The sequence below is a fragment of the Polistes canadensis genome, unplaced genomic scaffold (genome assembly GCF_001313835.1).
Source record: "Polistes canadensis isolate GaletaPanama2010 unplaced genomic scaffold, ASM131383v1 scaffold_400, whole genome shotgun sequence".
Classification (NCBI taxonomy): domain Eukaryota; kingdom Metazoa; phylum Arthropoda; class Insecta; order Hymenoptera; family Vespidae; genus Polistes; species Polistes canadensis.
In genome coordinates, this window is record NW_014569947.1 from 42,592 (window position 1) to 61,421 (window position 18,830).

The 18,830-nt window shown below is 30.4% G+C and overlaps 1 protein-coding gene across 10 annotated transcripts in view; it reads left to right on the forward strand.

Moving 5' to 3' along the window:
* The window catches only part of LOC106792270 (probable phospholipid-transporting ATPase IA), a 27,089-nt gene extending 8,506 nt beyond the window's left edge, over positions 1–18,583 (forward strand). For 2 of the 10 annotated variants that reach the window (XM_014758570.1, XM_014758572.1), the window contains exons 2-22: positions 3,567–3,963; positions 9,310–9,545; positions 9,872–9,970; positions 10,063–10,173; positions 10,274–10,521; positions 10,615–10,895; positions 10,968–11,262; positions 11,359–11,588; positions 11,674–12,038; positions 12,122–12,259; positions 12,341–12,493; positions 12,582–12,779; positions 12,884–12,983; positions 13,074–13,318; positions 13,406–13,531; positions 13,606–13,746; positions 13,813–13,931; positions 14,010–14,144; positions 14,254–14,358; positions 16,734–16,831; positions 17,979–18,583. In XM_014758570.1, the coding sequence (XP_014614056.1) occupies positions 3,567–3,963; positions 9,310–9,545; positions 9,872–9,970; positions 10,063–10,173; positions 10,274–10,521; positions 10,615–10,895; positions 10,968–11,262; positions 11,359–11,588; positions 11,674–12,038; positions 12,122–12,259; positions 12,341–12,493; positions 12,582–12,779; positions 12,884–12,983; positions 13,074–13,318; positions 13,406–13,531; positions 13,606–13,746; positions 13,813–13,931; positions 14,010–14,144; positions 14,254–14,358; positions 16,734–16,831; positions 17,979–18,076 (3,918 nt within the window). In that variant the 3' untranslated portion in view covers positions 18,077–18,583. Of the gene's footprint in view, positions 1–1,292; positions 1,438–3,566; positions 3,964–6,021; positions 6,693–8,659; positions 8,797–9,309; positions 9,546–9,871; positions 9,971–10,062; positions 10,174–10,273; positions 10,522–10,614; positions 10,896–10,967; positions 11,263–11,358; positions 11,589–11,673; positions 12,039–12,121; positions 12,260–12,340; positions 12,494–12,581; positions 12,780–12,883; positions 12,984–13,073; positions 13,319–13,405; positions 13,532–13,605; positions 13,747–13,812; positions 13,932–14,009; positions 14,145–14,253; positions 14,359–15,081; positions 15,377–15,885; positions 15,918–16,733; positions 16,832–17,928 lie in introns of those variants that run through there. The other 8 variants (XM_014758571.1, XM_014758573.1, XM_014758567.1 and 5 more) reach the window with 8 other exon arrangements.
* Positions 18,584–18,830: the final 247 nt, after the last annotated feature.

Sequence of the window (18,830 nt, forward strand, 5' to 3'; positions counted from 1 at the left end):
GAATTAGAAACTTAATTATTGGAAATATTTACAAATTAATTAGATTATAAAGGTATTATTCGCAGAATATAACAGTATATGAGATACAATCGAATTTCAGATATTTTCAATCGATTTCGTTCCTACTTTCTCTCTCTCTCTCTCTCTCTCTCTCTCTCTCTCTCTCTCTCTCTCTCTTTCTTTCTCTTTCTCTCTCTTTCTCTTTCTATTAAGGTAAAACATCGATCGTATTTCATTTTCTCGTTACATCGCTATCGGTCGTCGAAGCGCATGATATCATGTTGCACGTAAGTATGTATGTATCTATAGTTGTTAGAGTCGCGTTCACGTTAGTGAAAGAACATTAGTCTTTGCCGTGGGTTCCATGACGTTCGTCGTCGTCGTAGGTTCTCGTCGGCTCTCGTCGTCATCATTATCATCATCATCATCATCGGTTATTTTATTTTTCTAATGTCAGTTATTACAATAAAAATTACAAGCTTTCGCGAATTAAATATTACATTTTTTCCTAATATTCTAATCCAAGATTATAAAAGTGTGTTTCATCAGCCCCACTCGTTTTTTGTCTTTGCCGATTCGTTCGAAATTTCTTCGACATTTTCATAGCTCATGTTAGTTCAACGAAAGAAAACTACAACGATCAGTAATATCACAACCAGCAGCAGCAGCAGATTATGTCAGTTTTGTCGAACACGTTTTAGTGACGAGTCGTTCGTGTGTTAGTGTTACGATTATAGAAAGATAATAATAATTTTATCTCTTCGTTTATACTTCTTTAGAATTAAATAAAAAGAACTACAACAACAACAACAACAAAGACAAAAGTAAGAATCTACGTTGATTTTTGAAGTATCACTTTCTTTTTTTTAAATAAGATCACAGATATTTAATTCGTAATATTTCTCTAACACACATATATATAAGATTCTTTTATTCGAGATTACGTATCAATTGTGAAATTTACGAGTAACATTGTCTATTCCTGATTGAACAATTTTACGAGGGACGTTTATTTATTCTTAGTAAATTTCTGTAAAAACATCATTTTTATTCAAAAGTGGAACCTATTTTTACCATTTAATTCGACAACTTTTATAACCCTTTTCCAATTAGGAAAATGGGTTTGTCCTCCAGACAACAACGATGACGAAAAACGTATATACTATATATATATATATATATATATATATATACGTTTTCTCTGACGATATAATTTCTTCCAACAATATCTCACACACACTTGCCCACGTGTTTCGAGTTTAGTTGCTTTGGCAGGGCTCACGACAGGGAGATTGACTTATTTCCGAACGCTGGCGTCATTGGTGGACCGATAGGAATTACGACAGTGTGTATAGGTTTCATGTGATCAGGATTGTAAAACTTATGGGAGGAAGGATGCCGCTTAAAAATACATCTCGGACGAATCGTTTGTTCGTAGTGAGTAACAATCAAATTCATCCACCTCTTCTATTCCTATAATTCTTCGAAGATAGAAATACCAATTTTATTCGAGTTTATTTCTTTCTCCTTCTATTTATTCTTTTTTTTTTTTGGTTGCTCTTCGTTCAAATGTTAACATTGTTTTTCTTTTCCTTTTTTAATCATGCTCGAAATTTGTTTAAATCCAATTCCAATTCTAAGGTGAGATCTTCGAACAACAGAGTGACTTTACGAGCTTTCTTCTTCTTCTTCTTCTTCTAGTTTGTTTAGCCTTTTTTTTCTACCTCCCTTCAACCCACCCCAAAAAATTACCGTAAGTAAATGAGAAATAAATCATTCGAGCTAACTGCACGCATTCATGTAATACGAATATACATAGATATATATTATTATATTGTATATATGTATATATTATATATTCATGTATATACATATTTGTCTAGCTAGCTGGTTAACACTTCCATCAAAAGGTATACACCAACTGTCACTTATCGATGATATCCTATCGTTCATTATTAACAGGAGGGAGTGGGGAAACGAAACGGTGACAGTGTAATATTAATGAAAATAATTAATTATAACGCGACAAAAAAAAAAAAAAAAGGGCCAACTTTCTTTTTAATATTGATTTTCTTCCTAACGAACAGAGACAACGTTCTACATTTTACCAATTTATTTTTTTTTCCCCTGTACTTTTCTTTATAATATATTTTAAAAAAATATTTTTCATTTTTTATATATACACATATATGTGATATGTTATATTTTTTAATATTATTGATATCGACGTTGTTTACAAGGATATAAAAATATATATATATAATTGCTTTTTAAAAATAATAGTTAGAAATAATAATTTTGTAAAAATTCGCCATTCTGTTTCGTAGCATCATGTTTCACGACCACTCATCCAAATGAAAATAATAGCTGCGACCGGTTGTGGCATTTAGAACGAAGAAGATCACTATCGCCGCATATTCGCGGTGGTCGCGTTTCCGCGTTCTATTTTCACCTGCGAGCTTCGAAGGCCGCAAAATTTCGCGCGTTAAAATTCATCTCTCGTAATATTTATTTGTTAAAGAATCAACAAAATAAAAAGAACAAAAATCTACAATGATTCGTAAGGAATGTGTTCTATTTTGTTTCATCGACGTCTATTAGAAATTCATTTTAATTTTCATTTTATTTCGACGAAATGTAATATTGTTTAACTATTATTTATAGGAGTAGTGTGTGTGTGTGTGTGTGTGTGTGTGTGTGTACGATAAAAATTTCTGAACAAAAACATTACTTAGAATAATTTTATTTCTTGCTTATTTAATATGCGTATATACAAGGAAAATAATTAATTGTCTCGTTGTGTTGTGTCAAGATAAATTAAAAAACTTTCATATAATTTTATCTGTGTATATGTGTGACGCTTTAAAAATTACAACAAAACATAATTTTTACTCGGAAATATACCATATGCACTATTCTGTACATTGAAAATACATTCATACATGTATGATGCTTTTTCATGCTTAGTTCTCTCCTATCGAGTGCTTTAAAAAAATATATATATATGCATATATCCGTGATATTTGTTTGAATAATTAACATATCAAAAATATTCGTAATATTTCGTGTATCTTTCTTTTTAATATTTTTACTTTTTCACACATAAAGGAAAAACATCGTAAAACTATTTACCTTTATTATTATTATAAGTCTCAACCTGTATTATCGATTAGTTTAATAGCAATTTCGAAGGTTACTGCATATGTAATATATTGAATGACTCAAGAGATCTATTCAAAACCATTATATACGGAAATGCAACGATGACACGTGAATACGTAATATAAGTATTGTTGTATAACACACACATATAGCATAATAATTTTTTATTAAATATTTATACGAGAATATTTTTTCTCTTTTTCAAATTATTATTCACAAATAATTAGTATGAGTGTGTAAGATAATACCACGCATACACGTAACATAAATATATAAATATATATACTTATAAATAAATAGACATAAATTACTTAGAAATAAGCTTTTATTAAGGTCTCAAGTTCCAAGCTTACGTAATTAGGGAATAATCATCATCCTAAGTTTTTGATGTATGCACATTTTAGGCTCCAGCTCGTTCAATGCAACTACCTGGCAGGGGGAACCCCCGGGTTCCCAGTCCCGGTCCGTTGCGACCATATACACCACCAGATCTCTCATCCATCCCTCACATGGATGGAACCTCACCCCACAACAGCAGCAATTTAATCCGTAACAACCCTTCTTTGTCGTCACCAACTACGAGTAACAACACACGTATTACTGATGAAGCCCCAAAGGACAATCAACCTAACCAATCTACCGGACCCTATATCATAGGTAGTCCGATCGATTTAGGAAATATCGATAACGTTGATAATATCGGCCTTCGTCTGGATCCTCTTTTACGTCACAGTGGAAGAGGCAAGACTCGGGAACACATCGAATTACAGGAAACACCTGGATCCGAGTTTAACTCCGAAGGTATTCTCATTATTCATTTTTATTTATTACTTACTTTCCGTCTATTTCATACGAAACAATAATAATGGTAATAATAACTGGGTATGTAAATAACTGTATTGTAGTTTTATTAGTTTAATCGATTACTATTGTTACTACTTTTATTTTTTTTTTTTTTTTACAGATCTTATAGAGGAAATTGTTAAATGTAATTGATAGGGGGAAAGAGATTTGATTTATTTCTTATTTCACATTGGTTATCTATTTTGTTTGTTTTTCTTTTTTATGGTATTAAAAAGTCAATGAATATAAAATATTATTTTGTTCTGTTATTGACTCAGCTTGTTATAATGTTAACTTATCGAAGTGAAATTCCTATCACATAAATGTGTTTCAAATATTTTATATCATATATATTCTTAAAAAGAATATAGTGATAAAAAAAAGAAATGGAAATGTGTGTTTCGTACGGAATAGACTAGTTTATTAAGGTCATTGATAGACGTGACGTTATATACCAAAGATTATTATCGTTTGCATCTTTTAGATAGAATGCAAGCCTTTAATGCGCATCTATGTTACGCCTACGACAGGTAGATATCTTTGATGTTGAATAACAATTTGAACAATTTCAAGGATATATTGTAATTCATTTGCAATCGTAATAATAATACGATTATTTTGCAAAAATGTGAAGAATGAAATATATTTAAAATGTTTGTTTAGTTACTTATAATATATTCATTATGTTCGAGTTATTTTAACGGAACAACGAAATGTAATAATATCGAAATTGTTTGCTTTTCTTTTTTTTTATTGACTATGCTTTATGAATTTTAATCGTTAGATCGAAAAAAAGAAATGGATTTAAAGAGCAACCGGGCACGGTATTGTTAGCTCGTTAAACCTACACTTGTTGAACGAAAGACGATCGATTCTTTTGTATGATGTATACATATGTATACAAAAATAATGGGCCTGTCGAATGGGAAGCATGATTGCACGCGATAATTGCAAGATTTCCTGGTAATCCAAGATAATCATTAATTACGTACGAGTAGTTTTTCTCGAGATAAGCAATTACGAGTAGTTATTTACAGGATCCAAGAACATTTTTTAACTTATAATTAGTACTTTGTAATACTACCTTTTAACGATTAATTTATTATTGATAACAACTCTTGTGTTAATTGACGCATAATTTGGTTTTATGCAATTTTTATTTAATATATGCGGTAGAATAATACATATATCGGTAATTTGACTGTTTATATTAATAATAAATCAATTCGATCATGATATTTATTTTATCATAATAAATTAATATTTAATGTTATTTTAATTATACGATCTTTCGTGAATTTGATATTCCTGGACTAATTGATTTCAAGGCTCCCGCGCATACAGTCGACGCTTGGAAGCAACGTGTCCTTGGCCTATCGGTTTTGGGCATTCGTTGCTTGTGTGTTTATCGACGTCATATTCCTCGCCACACGCTCTCTGCATACATATATATTATTTTAAATGCAATAGTGTAAGTAAAACTGTAGGGGAAGGGGTAAAAGCCCGGTGCTGACACCAACTTGTTGCCTTTATCGAGCGCATGCGCGTTCGTTAATCCGCAGGGCTGGCTCATCTTCACGGTAATCCCGTATACATTATATTAATCGTAGAAAATGTCATAATCGATTAATCACAGTATACGATAATAAATACCTCCTTCTCTCATTATCGTCTTTCTCCTATTTCATCTTGTTTACTCTATTCTTCGAAATAATAATTTATTTAACGTTGGTAAACGTGAGAAAGATCGACCAATCACGTTACGCGTTTTATTCGAAAAGTATCTCCTATACGATTATATATTATCAATGCATAAAATATTTCGCATTTCTAATTGGTCGTTCGAATTAATTAATCACCAATTAAAATCAACGACAAATTATTCCTCCAATCGTTTGATTTTAATAGAGGGCACTTTGATAAAGATGTACAGGTATGTGTCGCGTTCGTATCGTCGTTGCGGTGTTCATTCTATATGATGCATAAACCGTGACTATGAAGAGTGGAGGAGGAGGAGGTGGAGGAGGAAGAGGAAGAGGAAACGTTCGAGCAGTCTTGACAGAAACGGGAGGCGGCAATCTCGTGCATTTTTATTATCTAACGTATTCGATATTATAATCTTGAGAAGTTTAATCACGTATGACAAATTAATTTAATTATTCGAGCCTCGTCGTTTAATCGGACATTTTCTCTCTTCCTTCCTTCCTTTCTTCCTTCCTTCCTTCCACTTTCACCCCTTCCCTTCATTCCCTCTCTCTCTCTCTCTCTCTCTCTCGTTTAGCAAATCTTTTGGGGAGTTTAATAGTGCGTGATGCACGTGCACGCGTGTACGTCGGGTCATCATGCGAACGGGGCTGTGTGATATCATCGAGTTATCCAAGTTTTTTTCTTCCGGTTACTATTAGATAAGACGTAGACCGATTATCATTTTGTTGTGATGTGTGTAATAAATTATCCAGTCATATATATTATATAGTCATAATAATTATCCTCTGTGGGAGGTAGAGAAATATATAGATAGATAGATAGATAGAAAGAGAGAGAGAGAGAGTGTGACTGAGTGAGGCAAGTGCATTAGTGTGCATCCAACGTGGGTGTGTGTGTTTGTGAAGCACGAAGAGGAGTACTCTGCCACTTTCCAAGCGAGGCCGTGACCGTGAAGCAGAACGAAAGGTTTGAGATCGATCGTAAGATTTCGACGAGTTTCTAAACCCTTTTCTAATTTTCTCGATATTATTTGACTTCAATGTTAATGGTTATTGTCATTTAAATTGTTTTTTTTTCTTCCTTCCTAATTTTTGTATCTATGCATATTCGAATGATGTTAAATACTACTTCGTTTAATGTATCTTGATTTCGAAACGAAATAATACTCGTATTCGATAGAAACTTCATTAACAATACTTCGTTTAACGTTTCATGTAATGAATATTAATTAGATTTAATTTTATTAATAATATTTCGATCGAATAAATAATTTCAATTGCTCGTTTGAATATCAAAGTATTAATTAAAACGTTACTGTATCCAATTATCAAATAGATATATAGTGGTTGTATGAATAGTAATCGGTGTTGTGGTGGTGGTGGTATTTTCAAAGGAAATGTGTTATCAAAGAGTATATGTAAGTTCTAAAGATATATACAAAATAATATGCAGTTTCGTAATATGTTTTATCAACAGAAATATACGAAGATCGTATTTCGCGAGTATAATTTAATGTTCTTTTAAATGAATAATGGCGTCATTTGAAAAGTAAGTACGTCAGAGTCTCTTTGGCGGCATCGTTTATATACGCTCGGTTAATTTGATTTCGGGATGATTTTCTCCGACAATTCAAAACGTCATCGGTTCCGATCTCTTATGTTATTAGATGAACGTTTATCTTATCTCCGTGCTCGATGATCATTCGTGTCCAAGCAAATGACACGCGTTCGAATTAGGACGACAGGAGTAAATTGCAGTTAATCTTCCTTGCGTGCATGCGTGCGTGCATGCATGGGGATGATATATTTGTGTTCCGTTGGTAAGAAGATGTAAGGGGTTGATAGAAACAAAATAAGAATTTTCTTTTAAAATGTAATGTCCTTATCGAGTTGTTATTAATCGTATTTGACAAGTAAATGTTGATAAGCTTATAAAAGGGTGTTATTAGCGACCACGCCTTTCTCAGGAATGCAAATTATTCTACGAAGTATATAGTCTCTGAGTATATAAGGGATGTATGTGTATGCTTGTTGTGTCTCTGTGGAGTAATGCGACCTTGGATCGATCGTAGAGGCATTCCAAATTGCTAGATATATCGTAGCTCGTTTTACTTCATATATAATATATCTAGTAGTATATATATATATACATAGATAATAGTATTTAAAATCCAGATTTTCTCTTTGATCGTAAATATCGTATATATATATATATAATAGTATTTGAAATACAGATTTTCTCTCCGATCGTAAATTTTTTATTCGCATATTTTATAATACAATAATAAAAGGATTTCAAAGTTTGCCGCGTAATATATCGAAATCATTCGCTTATCTATCGAAATATCGATTATCGATTTATAAAAATCGATGATCCTCGCGAAGTAAGCTGAAACGTTACGACCAATCAGATTTCGCGTTAGTAAATACTACGGTTAGTTATTACAAGTTTGAATTGTGTTAGAAGTTAAAAAAATCGCGCTGTGAAATAAAACATAAAGTGTCATATTGTTTGTCGATAATCTTGCAATGTTATTTTCCCGTTTAGAAGATATAAGATTATCGTTAAAAAAATATATCATATTTCTTGTTTGTCGTGTTTATCGGTACAAGATACAGTAATCATCAAATCTCCATTATCAGGTTTGAATTTGTAATCCGATGATGTTTGGTTAGTTTTTCTTGTGAAATAGATGAGAAAATAAGAGAGAAAAAAATAGAAAAAAAATAAAGTAATAGAACATTTTTTAGTTCATCAAGATACATTTCAAGTGATTTACGTTTGTTTGATGTAATCGCTTATCAAGAAAATTGACTTCTTGTTACATATTAAAAGAGAGAGAGAGAGAGAGAGAGAAAGAAAGAAAGAAACAGCACATTTACTACATCGAATTTATTTTTATTCGTAAGTCTTTGCTCTCGAACACTATTGCATTTTATGCGTGTAGAGATCGAATCAAGGAACGAGAAGGATGCTGTGAGAGAGACAAATAACCGGCCGTCATGGATATTACGAGTACAAAGCTGGTGCAATGGTTCAACGAACTCAGATCTCGTATATACCTTTACTTGCACGATCAGAACAGTAAGTCGTACTTAATTATGCGATTGGAAAGACAAGTTTTAATTGAATCCCAATTGAACATTTATAGAAGCATGTCTTTATTATCAAATCATTTTGCAGAAATATTTTACTGTTTGTTTTACCAGTCCAAAAAAATGTATTCAATTCAGTTATTAATTAATGTATACAATTTTTGTTTTTCTAATAGTTTTAATGATAGTCTTTTTGTTTTTGCGAATTTTCTTGTATAACCGTGTATATATATATTCAACGTGAAAATGTGTGAACCTATGCAATTGCCACTTATATTGTTAACGAGAGAAAATGATATACGTTACGGTAAAAGAATAATAATAATAAAAAAGAAAAAAGAACATGGTAGAAATTGCTCTAATGTGTGACGATGATAAATTGGATAATCTACTTGTCGTACGGCTTTAATCAATTTGTTTCTAAATACATAAATATATATTTTATCCGTTTCCTCTTCTTTGTATATACGAGTAAGATATTAATAATAATTATTTATAACAGTAGGGCCAATAAGGGCGGAGAATGGGGAATCACAAGGTGAAGATCCATCCTCTCATCAATACGATGATGGCGACGAAAGAGTGGTTTTCGTCAATGCACCTCATCAACCAGTTAAATATAAAAATAATCACATCACCACGGCCAAATATTCTATCCTTTCTTTCATACCCATGTTCCTTTTCGAACAATTTCGTCGATACAGTAATTGTTTCTTCCTCTTCATCGCAATTATGCAGGTAAAGATACTTGTAAAAATATATTATATGACCTTTGATAATTAACCATTAGTAAAAATGACAAAGTTAATTATTGGAATTAGATAATATTGCTTGACGTTCCACGTATGTTAATTTTTTTGTAATTTTATTTGACCTATTTATTTATAAAATTAACTATATTTCTCTTGTTAACGAATATTAAACACATCAATTATATTCTTATTGTTAATTGACGCGTTGTTATTAATACGAATACTTGCTTAGTGTAATAAGTTTATCATATGATAAGTATTAAAAACGCGATCAATGAAATATACTTATTTATAATCTTCTTCATGTTGCAGCAAATACCGGATGTATCGCCAACCGGACGTTATACAACTTTGGTCCCATTGATATTCATTTTGAGTGTTTCGGCATTAAAGGAAATCGTTGAAGATATTGTATGTTTATCGATTATTTTTATAATCATTCTAATAACATAGATTTTGATTTTGTTATGAATTATAAATGATTGATTTTTGTTGTTGTATAGAAAAGGCATAGAGCAGATGACGAGATTAATATGCGAGAAGTAGAAGTTTTACGGGACGGACGATGGCAATGGATTCAATGGCGTAACATTGCCGTCGGAGATGTGGTTAAGGTTGACCCTTATTTGCATCAAGATTATCATTGCGATAATGAACGTTAAATAGCATCTTCCTGCTGAAACCTTTTTTTTTTTTTCCTTTTATTATGCATAGGTCCATAACAACAATTTCTTCCCCGCTGATTTGATCTTGTTATCGTCGTCAGAGCCGCAGGGTATGTCGTTCATAGAAACAGCCAATTTGGATGGAGAAACGAATTTGAAAATTAGACAAGCTCATACCGACACAGCAATCCTTTTGGATACAGTCGAGTTAATGAATTTTCGTGCTAATGTACAATGCGAACCACCTAATAGACACTTATACGAATTCCACGGAGTCCTTCGAGAAACTAACAAACAGTAAGCTTTATTTTTATAACCAAATATGTTGTTTTTTTTTTATAGCATAATATCAAACAAGTTACGATTTTTATTTGATTTTTGTATTTACAGGAGCGTAGCTCTGGGACCTGATCAATTATTACTCCGCGGGGCTATGTTAAGAAATACAAGATGGATATTTGGTGTGGTAATATACACCGGTCATGATACTAAACTTATGCAAAATAATACAACAACTGCACCATTGAAAAGATCTACATTAGATCGACTGACTAATACACAAATTCTTATGCTATTCTTTATGTTACTTTTGTTGTGCCTTCTTTCTGCAATATTCAATGTTATATGGACGAATGCAAATAGTACAGGACTTTGGTATTTGGGTTTAAACGGTAAATATGAAAGCCTGTCAATATTTATTTTGTGAATTTATATAAATTTATGTTTATATATATATGTTTCAGAGGAGATGACGAAGAACTTCATTTTCAATCTTCTAACATTCATCATACTCTTCAATAACTTAATTCCAATCTCACTGCAAGTTACATTAGAAGTAGTTAGATTTGTGCAAGCTACGTTTATTAACATGGATATTGAAATGTATCATGCTGAATCGGATACACCTGCAATGGCTCGCACAAGTAATCTTAACGAGGAACTTGGAATGGTTAATTATGTGTTCACTGATAAAACTGGTACACTTACGAGAAACGTTATGGAATTTAAAAGATGTTCCGTCGGTGGCAAATTATACGAGTGAGTTCTCGAAAGAAATTTTATTGTTTTCTCTTAGAATTTATTTTGACTAACAATATTTTATTATTAATATTTACACAAGAAACGATTCCACAGCCTTCCCAATCCATCAAACGGTAATATCGATAGTCCAGGTGGTAGTAATAGTGAATTAGTTAAAGATATTCTTGAAGGAAGGGCAACCAAAGGTTCATCTCGTCCTACCGATAGAAAGAAATATAATCATGCTTCTATACTGCATGATTTCATGATAATGTTGTCAGTTTGTCATACAGTCATTCCTGAAAAAATAGATGACAATATAATTTATCATGCAGCATCTCCAGGTATCTTATACTTTTATATATTAATCATAGAAAATAATAATCTAATTTAATATTAACAGTCTTTTCGTAATATATATTTTTCTAGATGAACGAGCACTAGTTGATGGCGCACGTAAATATAATTATGTGTTCGATACTAGAACACCTGCTTACGTGGAAATAATCGCCTTAGGTGAAAGATTAAGATATGAAATATTAAACGTAATAGAATTTACGTCAGCTAGAAAAAGAATGTCTGTAATAGTTAAAACGCCAACAGGAGAGATTAAACTTTTATGTAAGGGAGCTGATTCTGTAATTTATGAACGATTGAATCCAAAATCACCGGATGATACCGAATCAGAAGATGATTTTCGCGAAGCAACTTTGGAACATTTAGAAACGTTTGCAACCGATGGATTAAGAACTCTTTGTTTTGCTTCTACCGAAGTACCTGAAAATTTGTATCAGGTAAATTGTGACGTTTGTTTTTCAACTAAAAGTTCGATTGTATTTTAATGTTGAATAATATTTTGTAATATATATTTTAACAGAGATGGCGTGACACTTATCATAATGCATCAATCAGCATGACAAATCGTGAAAGTAAACTCGATCATGCAGCAGATCTCATTGAAAACAATTTAACTTTATTAGGAGCAACAGCTATTGAAGATCAATTACAAGATGAAGTAAGTCTTGATTTTCTCGATATCTACATTTATTCCTTTCTTATATATATCAAGATTTAATTTCTATACGATATCGTTTAGGTTCCAGAAACAATACAGGCTTTACTTCGCGCTGATATTAATGTTTGGGTGTTGACTGGTGATAAGCAAGAAACGGCAATCAATATTGGCTATTCTTGCAGATTAATCACACATGGAATGCCTTTGTATATCATCAATGAATCCTCTTTAGATGTAAATAAGTTTATAATAGATTTTAAAGAGGGTTATAGAAAGTTTTGAAAAATATAAATGATTTTAATTAGTAATAATTATTTTGCAGAAAACAAGAGAAGTTATTACACAACGCTGCCAAGATTTTGGAATTGATTTGAAACGACAGAATGAAGTGGCTTTGATAATAGATGGCAATACTTTGGACTTTGCCTTGTCGTGCGATATTAGAATGGATTTTTTAGATTTATGTTCGGCATGCAAGGTAGTTATTTGTTGCAGAGTTTCGCCGATGCAAAAAGCCGAGGTGATTTGATTATTTTTGTTAATTAAATAATAGAGGGTGCGATTTAATTATAAATCAGTTATAACATATAAAGTTTTGATTATTAATATATCAGAGTTTTATAGGTTGTTGATCTCATAACAAGTAATAAGAAAGCTGTTACTCTTGCAATTGGAGATGGCGCGAATGATGTAGCAATGATTCAGAAAGCTCACATAGGCGTTGGTGTGTAGACAAAAATATAAAGTATACATTCTTATTATAATTAATAAGATAAACAAAATCTTTCTGAATGAATAAATATTTTCAAATTAGGAATATCTGGTGTGGAAGGTCTACAAGCAGCCTGTGCATCCGATTATTCTATCGCACAATTTCGTTTTCTGAAACGTTTATTATTCGTTCATGGTTCTTGGAATTATAGTAGAATGTGTAAATTAATTCTATATTCGTTTTATAAAAATATATGTTTATATGTGATTGAATTATGGTTCGCGATATATTCTGGCTGGTCCGGACAAATTCTTTTTGAGAGATGGTCTATTGGTCTTTATAATGTTGTAAGTTTCATATATGTGACGATATAGTTATTATTTATTAACATTTGTAATGGATGTTATATTAAGATTTGCAATATTTAATTATAGGTATTTACGGCAGCACCTCCTTTGGCTATGGGTCTTTTTGATAAAGTTTGTTCAGCAGAAACTCATTTAGCTCATCCAGGATTGTATGCAACAAAAAATACTGGGGAGTCGTCATTTAATATTAAAGTATGTATTCATTTTATTGAATATATGGGGTCTTCTAACGTTTGATTGTAAGACATTATTTTTATATTTCATAGGTGTTTTGGGTATGGATAATAAATGCCTTAATTCATTCATCTTTACTTTATTGGTTGCCACTCATGGCTCTTAAACAAGACGTCGTATGGTCTCATGGTAAAGATGGTGGCTACCTTTTGTTAGGAAATTTTGTTTATACTGTAAGTATAAATAAATGATGTCAATCTTAATGGTTATTTATAAGAAAAATTAATTTTATTCGTTAGTATGTTGTAGTAACAGTTTGCGGAAAGGCCGGATTAATAATAAATTCTTGGACATGGGTCACTCATGCAGCAACGTGGGGATCTATTATACTTTGGTTCTTATTTATTCTAATTTACAGGTAAACTTCTATTTATCTAATTTATTTCAAAAGATAATGAAAATAGATAATATTTTAATATCACAATTTTGTTTTTAGTAATTTTTGGCCTGTATTAAATGTTGGAGCTGTCATGCTGGGCAATGACAGAATGTTATTCACTTCGCCTGTATTTTGGTTAGGTCTTATACTTATTCCATCAGCAGTATTGCTTCTTGATGTTACTGTAAAAGCGTGAGTAAAAAAATTGCCAAAATCATTTGTACGGTCTATAATTTTATATATAAAAGAATAAAAAAATAATGATTCATTTATAACATAAGAGATTATTTTGTTTTTATAGAGTAAAGAATACAGTGTGGAAATCAGTCACAGCAGCAGCTAGAGAAAATGAAATTAGAAAATCCGATCCTGGAGATATATTCAATGGTCAAGATTACAGGAGTTCGTAAGTATATATATATATATAAATATAATTTAACGAAAATTATTTGTATAATATAAATTTGAGCGTCTTTGATACAAGTGAATCATTATATATATATAGAGTATATATCAATATTTTTTTAAGAAAATAAGATGACACATCAATCATTTTAAAAAGGAAATACTGATAGTTAAACATATCATCTGCTCTCATCTTATCAATATGTTATCCATATGTTTAGTTTTTTTTTGTGTTAGAATGATACCTGTTCATAGCTAGTATATTTTTGTTTTGTTTACAAATACCATTGCAGAAAGACATTCCAGTTATAAAAGTAAATTGCATGCAATGCAGCAGTATAATTAGATAAAAAGCCTTTTTGTTTATTTATTTATTTATTTTTTTTTTGTCTATCATCAAATGAATTGTGCATGGCTTTAGTTGTCTAACCAAATAGTTAAAAAAAAAAAACAGTTATAGAATTCCTATCTATCTAGTAAATGAAATTGTGTTATTGTGAAATTTCTCTGTGCATGGTTGGTGTGACTAACCATGAAGATATTATTTTTAAATGAATAATAGTTGCGTTTCGTATGCGAATTTGTTCAATTAATATTTGATTTCGGTCCTCTTTATAATTTTTCTATTTTATTAATTGTACAAAATAAATGACGAGGAAGATAAATCTATGGACAAGTAACATAAGTAACGTTTAATAGAATAGAGTTACAAAAATTATAACAGGAAATCGAGCTCCACGAAGAGACGATTAAATCGATGTTGGGCATTGATAAATTCCTGTAGAAGACGAAATAGGATGAAAGCAATCCCTCTTGAATTCACGTCAAATGATTCCTGGTTTTCGCACCACTCAACAACAACAATCTGTACTACATATACGTAGAAGAATGTTTTCATTTATAAACAACTCATATACATATATATATCAGACCTGTGATCATAATATAAAACTTTTTATAATTTTTTATAGTTATATTTGATATAAAAAAGTTATACTGTAGATTGTATAATATATATAGCACAGTTATACTTTAATTTTTTATTATATTATAATAAAATACGATATTTTCGCGCGTTATTTCAATATATTGATAATTTATTAGATTATTACTGTTACAATTAGTTGTACTTATAAAGATAGATAATGTTCAAATAATTGCACTTTATTTTATTCGTGTTAAATAAAATACAATTTAGAATTTTGTAAATAGAGTATTCACATACGATTAGTATATTAATTTTATTCTTTAGTAATTAGAGAGAAAAAATTATGGTAAACATTAATAATATTCAGAAATATTAGTTAAAATATTTGATAAATCATAAGTCATTTCAGAATCATTGAAATATCAGGGAAAAGAAGAAGAAGAGGAGGAGGAGGAGGATGAAGTATCTTTTTTGTATCATACCAACGACTTGCCATTTGATTCAGTCATAATAATCATTTGCTAAATATCAATTAGAATCAATGAATTGCTGTTGCTAATGCAATTTTTTGGTATGTTTTATTTTTGGTATCCTGTGCAGGCCTGTGCATGCCATCGCCGACCTTGCGAGGTGTAAGTACTCCCAGTAGAAAGTAACCGAAATTGCTATATTTGTTTATCACGCTAAAAAGCAAGCTAAACGCTTATAAAGCAGTGTGCAATGTGTAATGTTGTTGCATTTCTTAATTGGATTTTTGTCTATTTTTCGACTACCTTGAAACACAGTGTAACCCCGTGTTGATTTATCATTTTATTTGTGTGCACCATCAAATGCTTATATAAACACAGAACAATTCCGAGCACACTTTATTTTATCATAAGGATTATTACTTCTGTCGGCACAATATATTTGATGTTATACGCGTTCTTCTCAGCATATCAAACAATTTTAATTAAAATTTATGCACTTTTTTTTTCTATACACGGCATGTTTAATGAAAACATATAATCTTTTGTATTTTTTTCTAAAGCTGCTATACATATATGATATGGGGAAAATAAAGAACAAATGATATTAAGGTGGTCCCCATTAATTTGTAGATAAAATATGAAATCTAATACGCGAGAAAACGATACAAATGTTACGCGTTATTCTTTTTTCGGTTTTTGTACAATGATTTTGATATTACAGTTACAATATTTCTATACTTAGATTATAGAAAAAAAAACAATATATGAAAGACAATGAGCGAAGAATAATCCTTGAAATATTTGTGTGAGAGCAGAATTAAAGAATTAAAAATAATTATTAGAATTAGATAACGTGGCATCATCAAATTATTGATGTTGGTCCAGAAGGAACAAACAAAATAAAAAAATAAACCAAGTAAATTATAATAGAGAAACAGGGAAAAAAAGAAATTGTTGAATGACCCCCCGGCTTTGCAGATTGACGGAGACGGCACGGCTTCTGAAAAACGTTAAAAGTGTTTTCACCAGGCGATCTAACGCCACTTCCAGGGCAAATGTCGAGGTGGAACTATCACGTAAGTTTATGATTTTTACAGGCTGCCAAAGTTGGATTATTTTACTTCATTTCGTTATGGATCCTTCGTTTAATTAAGGATCGTGATTATCTTTCGCATTGTAATTATAAAACAATTGCAATTAATTATAATCACATGCAAAAAAGAAATAAGAAAGAAAACGTTGCTATCCATTTATAATACTATAATATATCCTCAACTTCAGCTAACTACAATGAAAACAAAACAAAAGCAAAGTAAATTCATTATAAAATATATATTTTTTGTTTCTAATATTGTGCACATACTAAACGTATTTATCATTCGTGTTTATCGAGCACACGCTTAGAGGAATAATAACTCACCTGCTTTAGCTAAACCAACGCGTTATTTTATCTTTCTCTTTCTTTCTTTTTATTATTATTATTATTATTACAATTTTTCAAAGCACGTTTATTAGCAAATATTTCTCAACTTTTATAAATTTCTTGTTTTTTTTTTTTAAATTTTCTGTACATATAAATATGTAACTTTTGTATATATATTAAATATAATATATTTAATAAGAGAAGAAAAAACCAAAATTGATAGGATACTGATTTTTCACTTCGTACACGATATATGGAATTGCATACACCCCACGTATGGGGTGTGCAAAATTACAAAACAAAAATCAGTCTCCTTTCAACTTGGTAGTTCACCCTGTTGCAAATTAGATAGCACAGATTGCATTAATATTTGCATTAATTTAATACTACCAATTAGATATTATATTTCAATCTGTATTTATCATTTCTATATTTTCTCTTATAAATTCAATAATAATAATAATAAACAAAACAACGAGAATATATTTGCTTTTATCTGGCTAATTAAATTCAAATATAACTAAAGCTTGTATTTTATTATTTTAATAGTATTTTTTGTCTCTTGATTCTTTACTAATAATAATATTAAAAATATTAAAGTTGTAAGAGAAGAAAAAAGAAGAAGAAAAGAAGAAGAAACTTGTATTATTGTTTTTAACAATTAAGTTGATCACCGCTTGCCGAGCGGCAGGGGTGTTTGTGTGCGTGCACTGTTAATAATAATTAATAAATTATTTCTATATACGACAGAGATTAATAGTTTGCGTAATATGTTATTGCGCATGCTGCGTGATGCACAGATGGATTCGCATTCTCTCAAGAGGAAGGAGGATCAGTGACACAAACGGATGTGATCAGAGCTTATGATACAAATCTTCCAAAACCAGGCGGCATGTAATCTTAATGTGTAATAATTTAACAACAACAAGAAAAATAGTAAAAATCATCCGACTATATTATACTTTTATTTTTTTTATTTCTAACAATAAGTCGGCCCAAAAGTATTTCACGAGAAAGAGAGAGAGAGAGAGAGAGAAAGAGAGAGAGAAAGAGAGAGAGAGAGAGAGAAAGAGAGAGAGTGAATTAATATAATATAATATATATAGATAGAACAAATTCTCAAAGTGTGCCATTTCTACGTTAAAACAAAGCCCGTCGTTTATGCATTTTATGCACCAATTTATTATTCGATCCTTTTTCAATCTATTATTATACGATATAATTTGAAGAAAAATAAAAAGAAAATTAGGGATGATGATGATGATGTTTCTATACAAATCGATCTTTTTAATTTTTAACGATACTTATTAGAGAAAATAAAAAAACAAAAAACAAAACACTATACAAGTATAACGAATTTCATTAGATAAAACACTTTAAATTGTCTTTCTGAAAAGTCTAAAAATATTCTAAATTATATACATGATATATATAAAATAATAAAGAAGAATATAGAAAAGGAAAGTAAATAAAAAAAAATTAAAAAATACAATTAAAATATATATATAAAATATATAGAAAGAGAAAGAGAGAGAGAGAGGGAGAAAGAGAAAGAGAGAAAGAGAGAAAAGAAGAAAGAAATAAACTTTGATATATATAACAAGTATTTTAAATATTTTAGAATTTGTTTTTGAAATATTCTATAAGAAAAA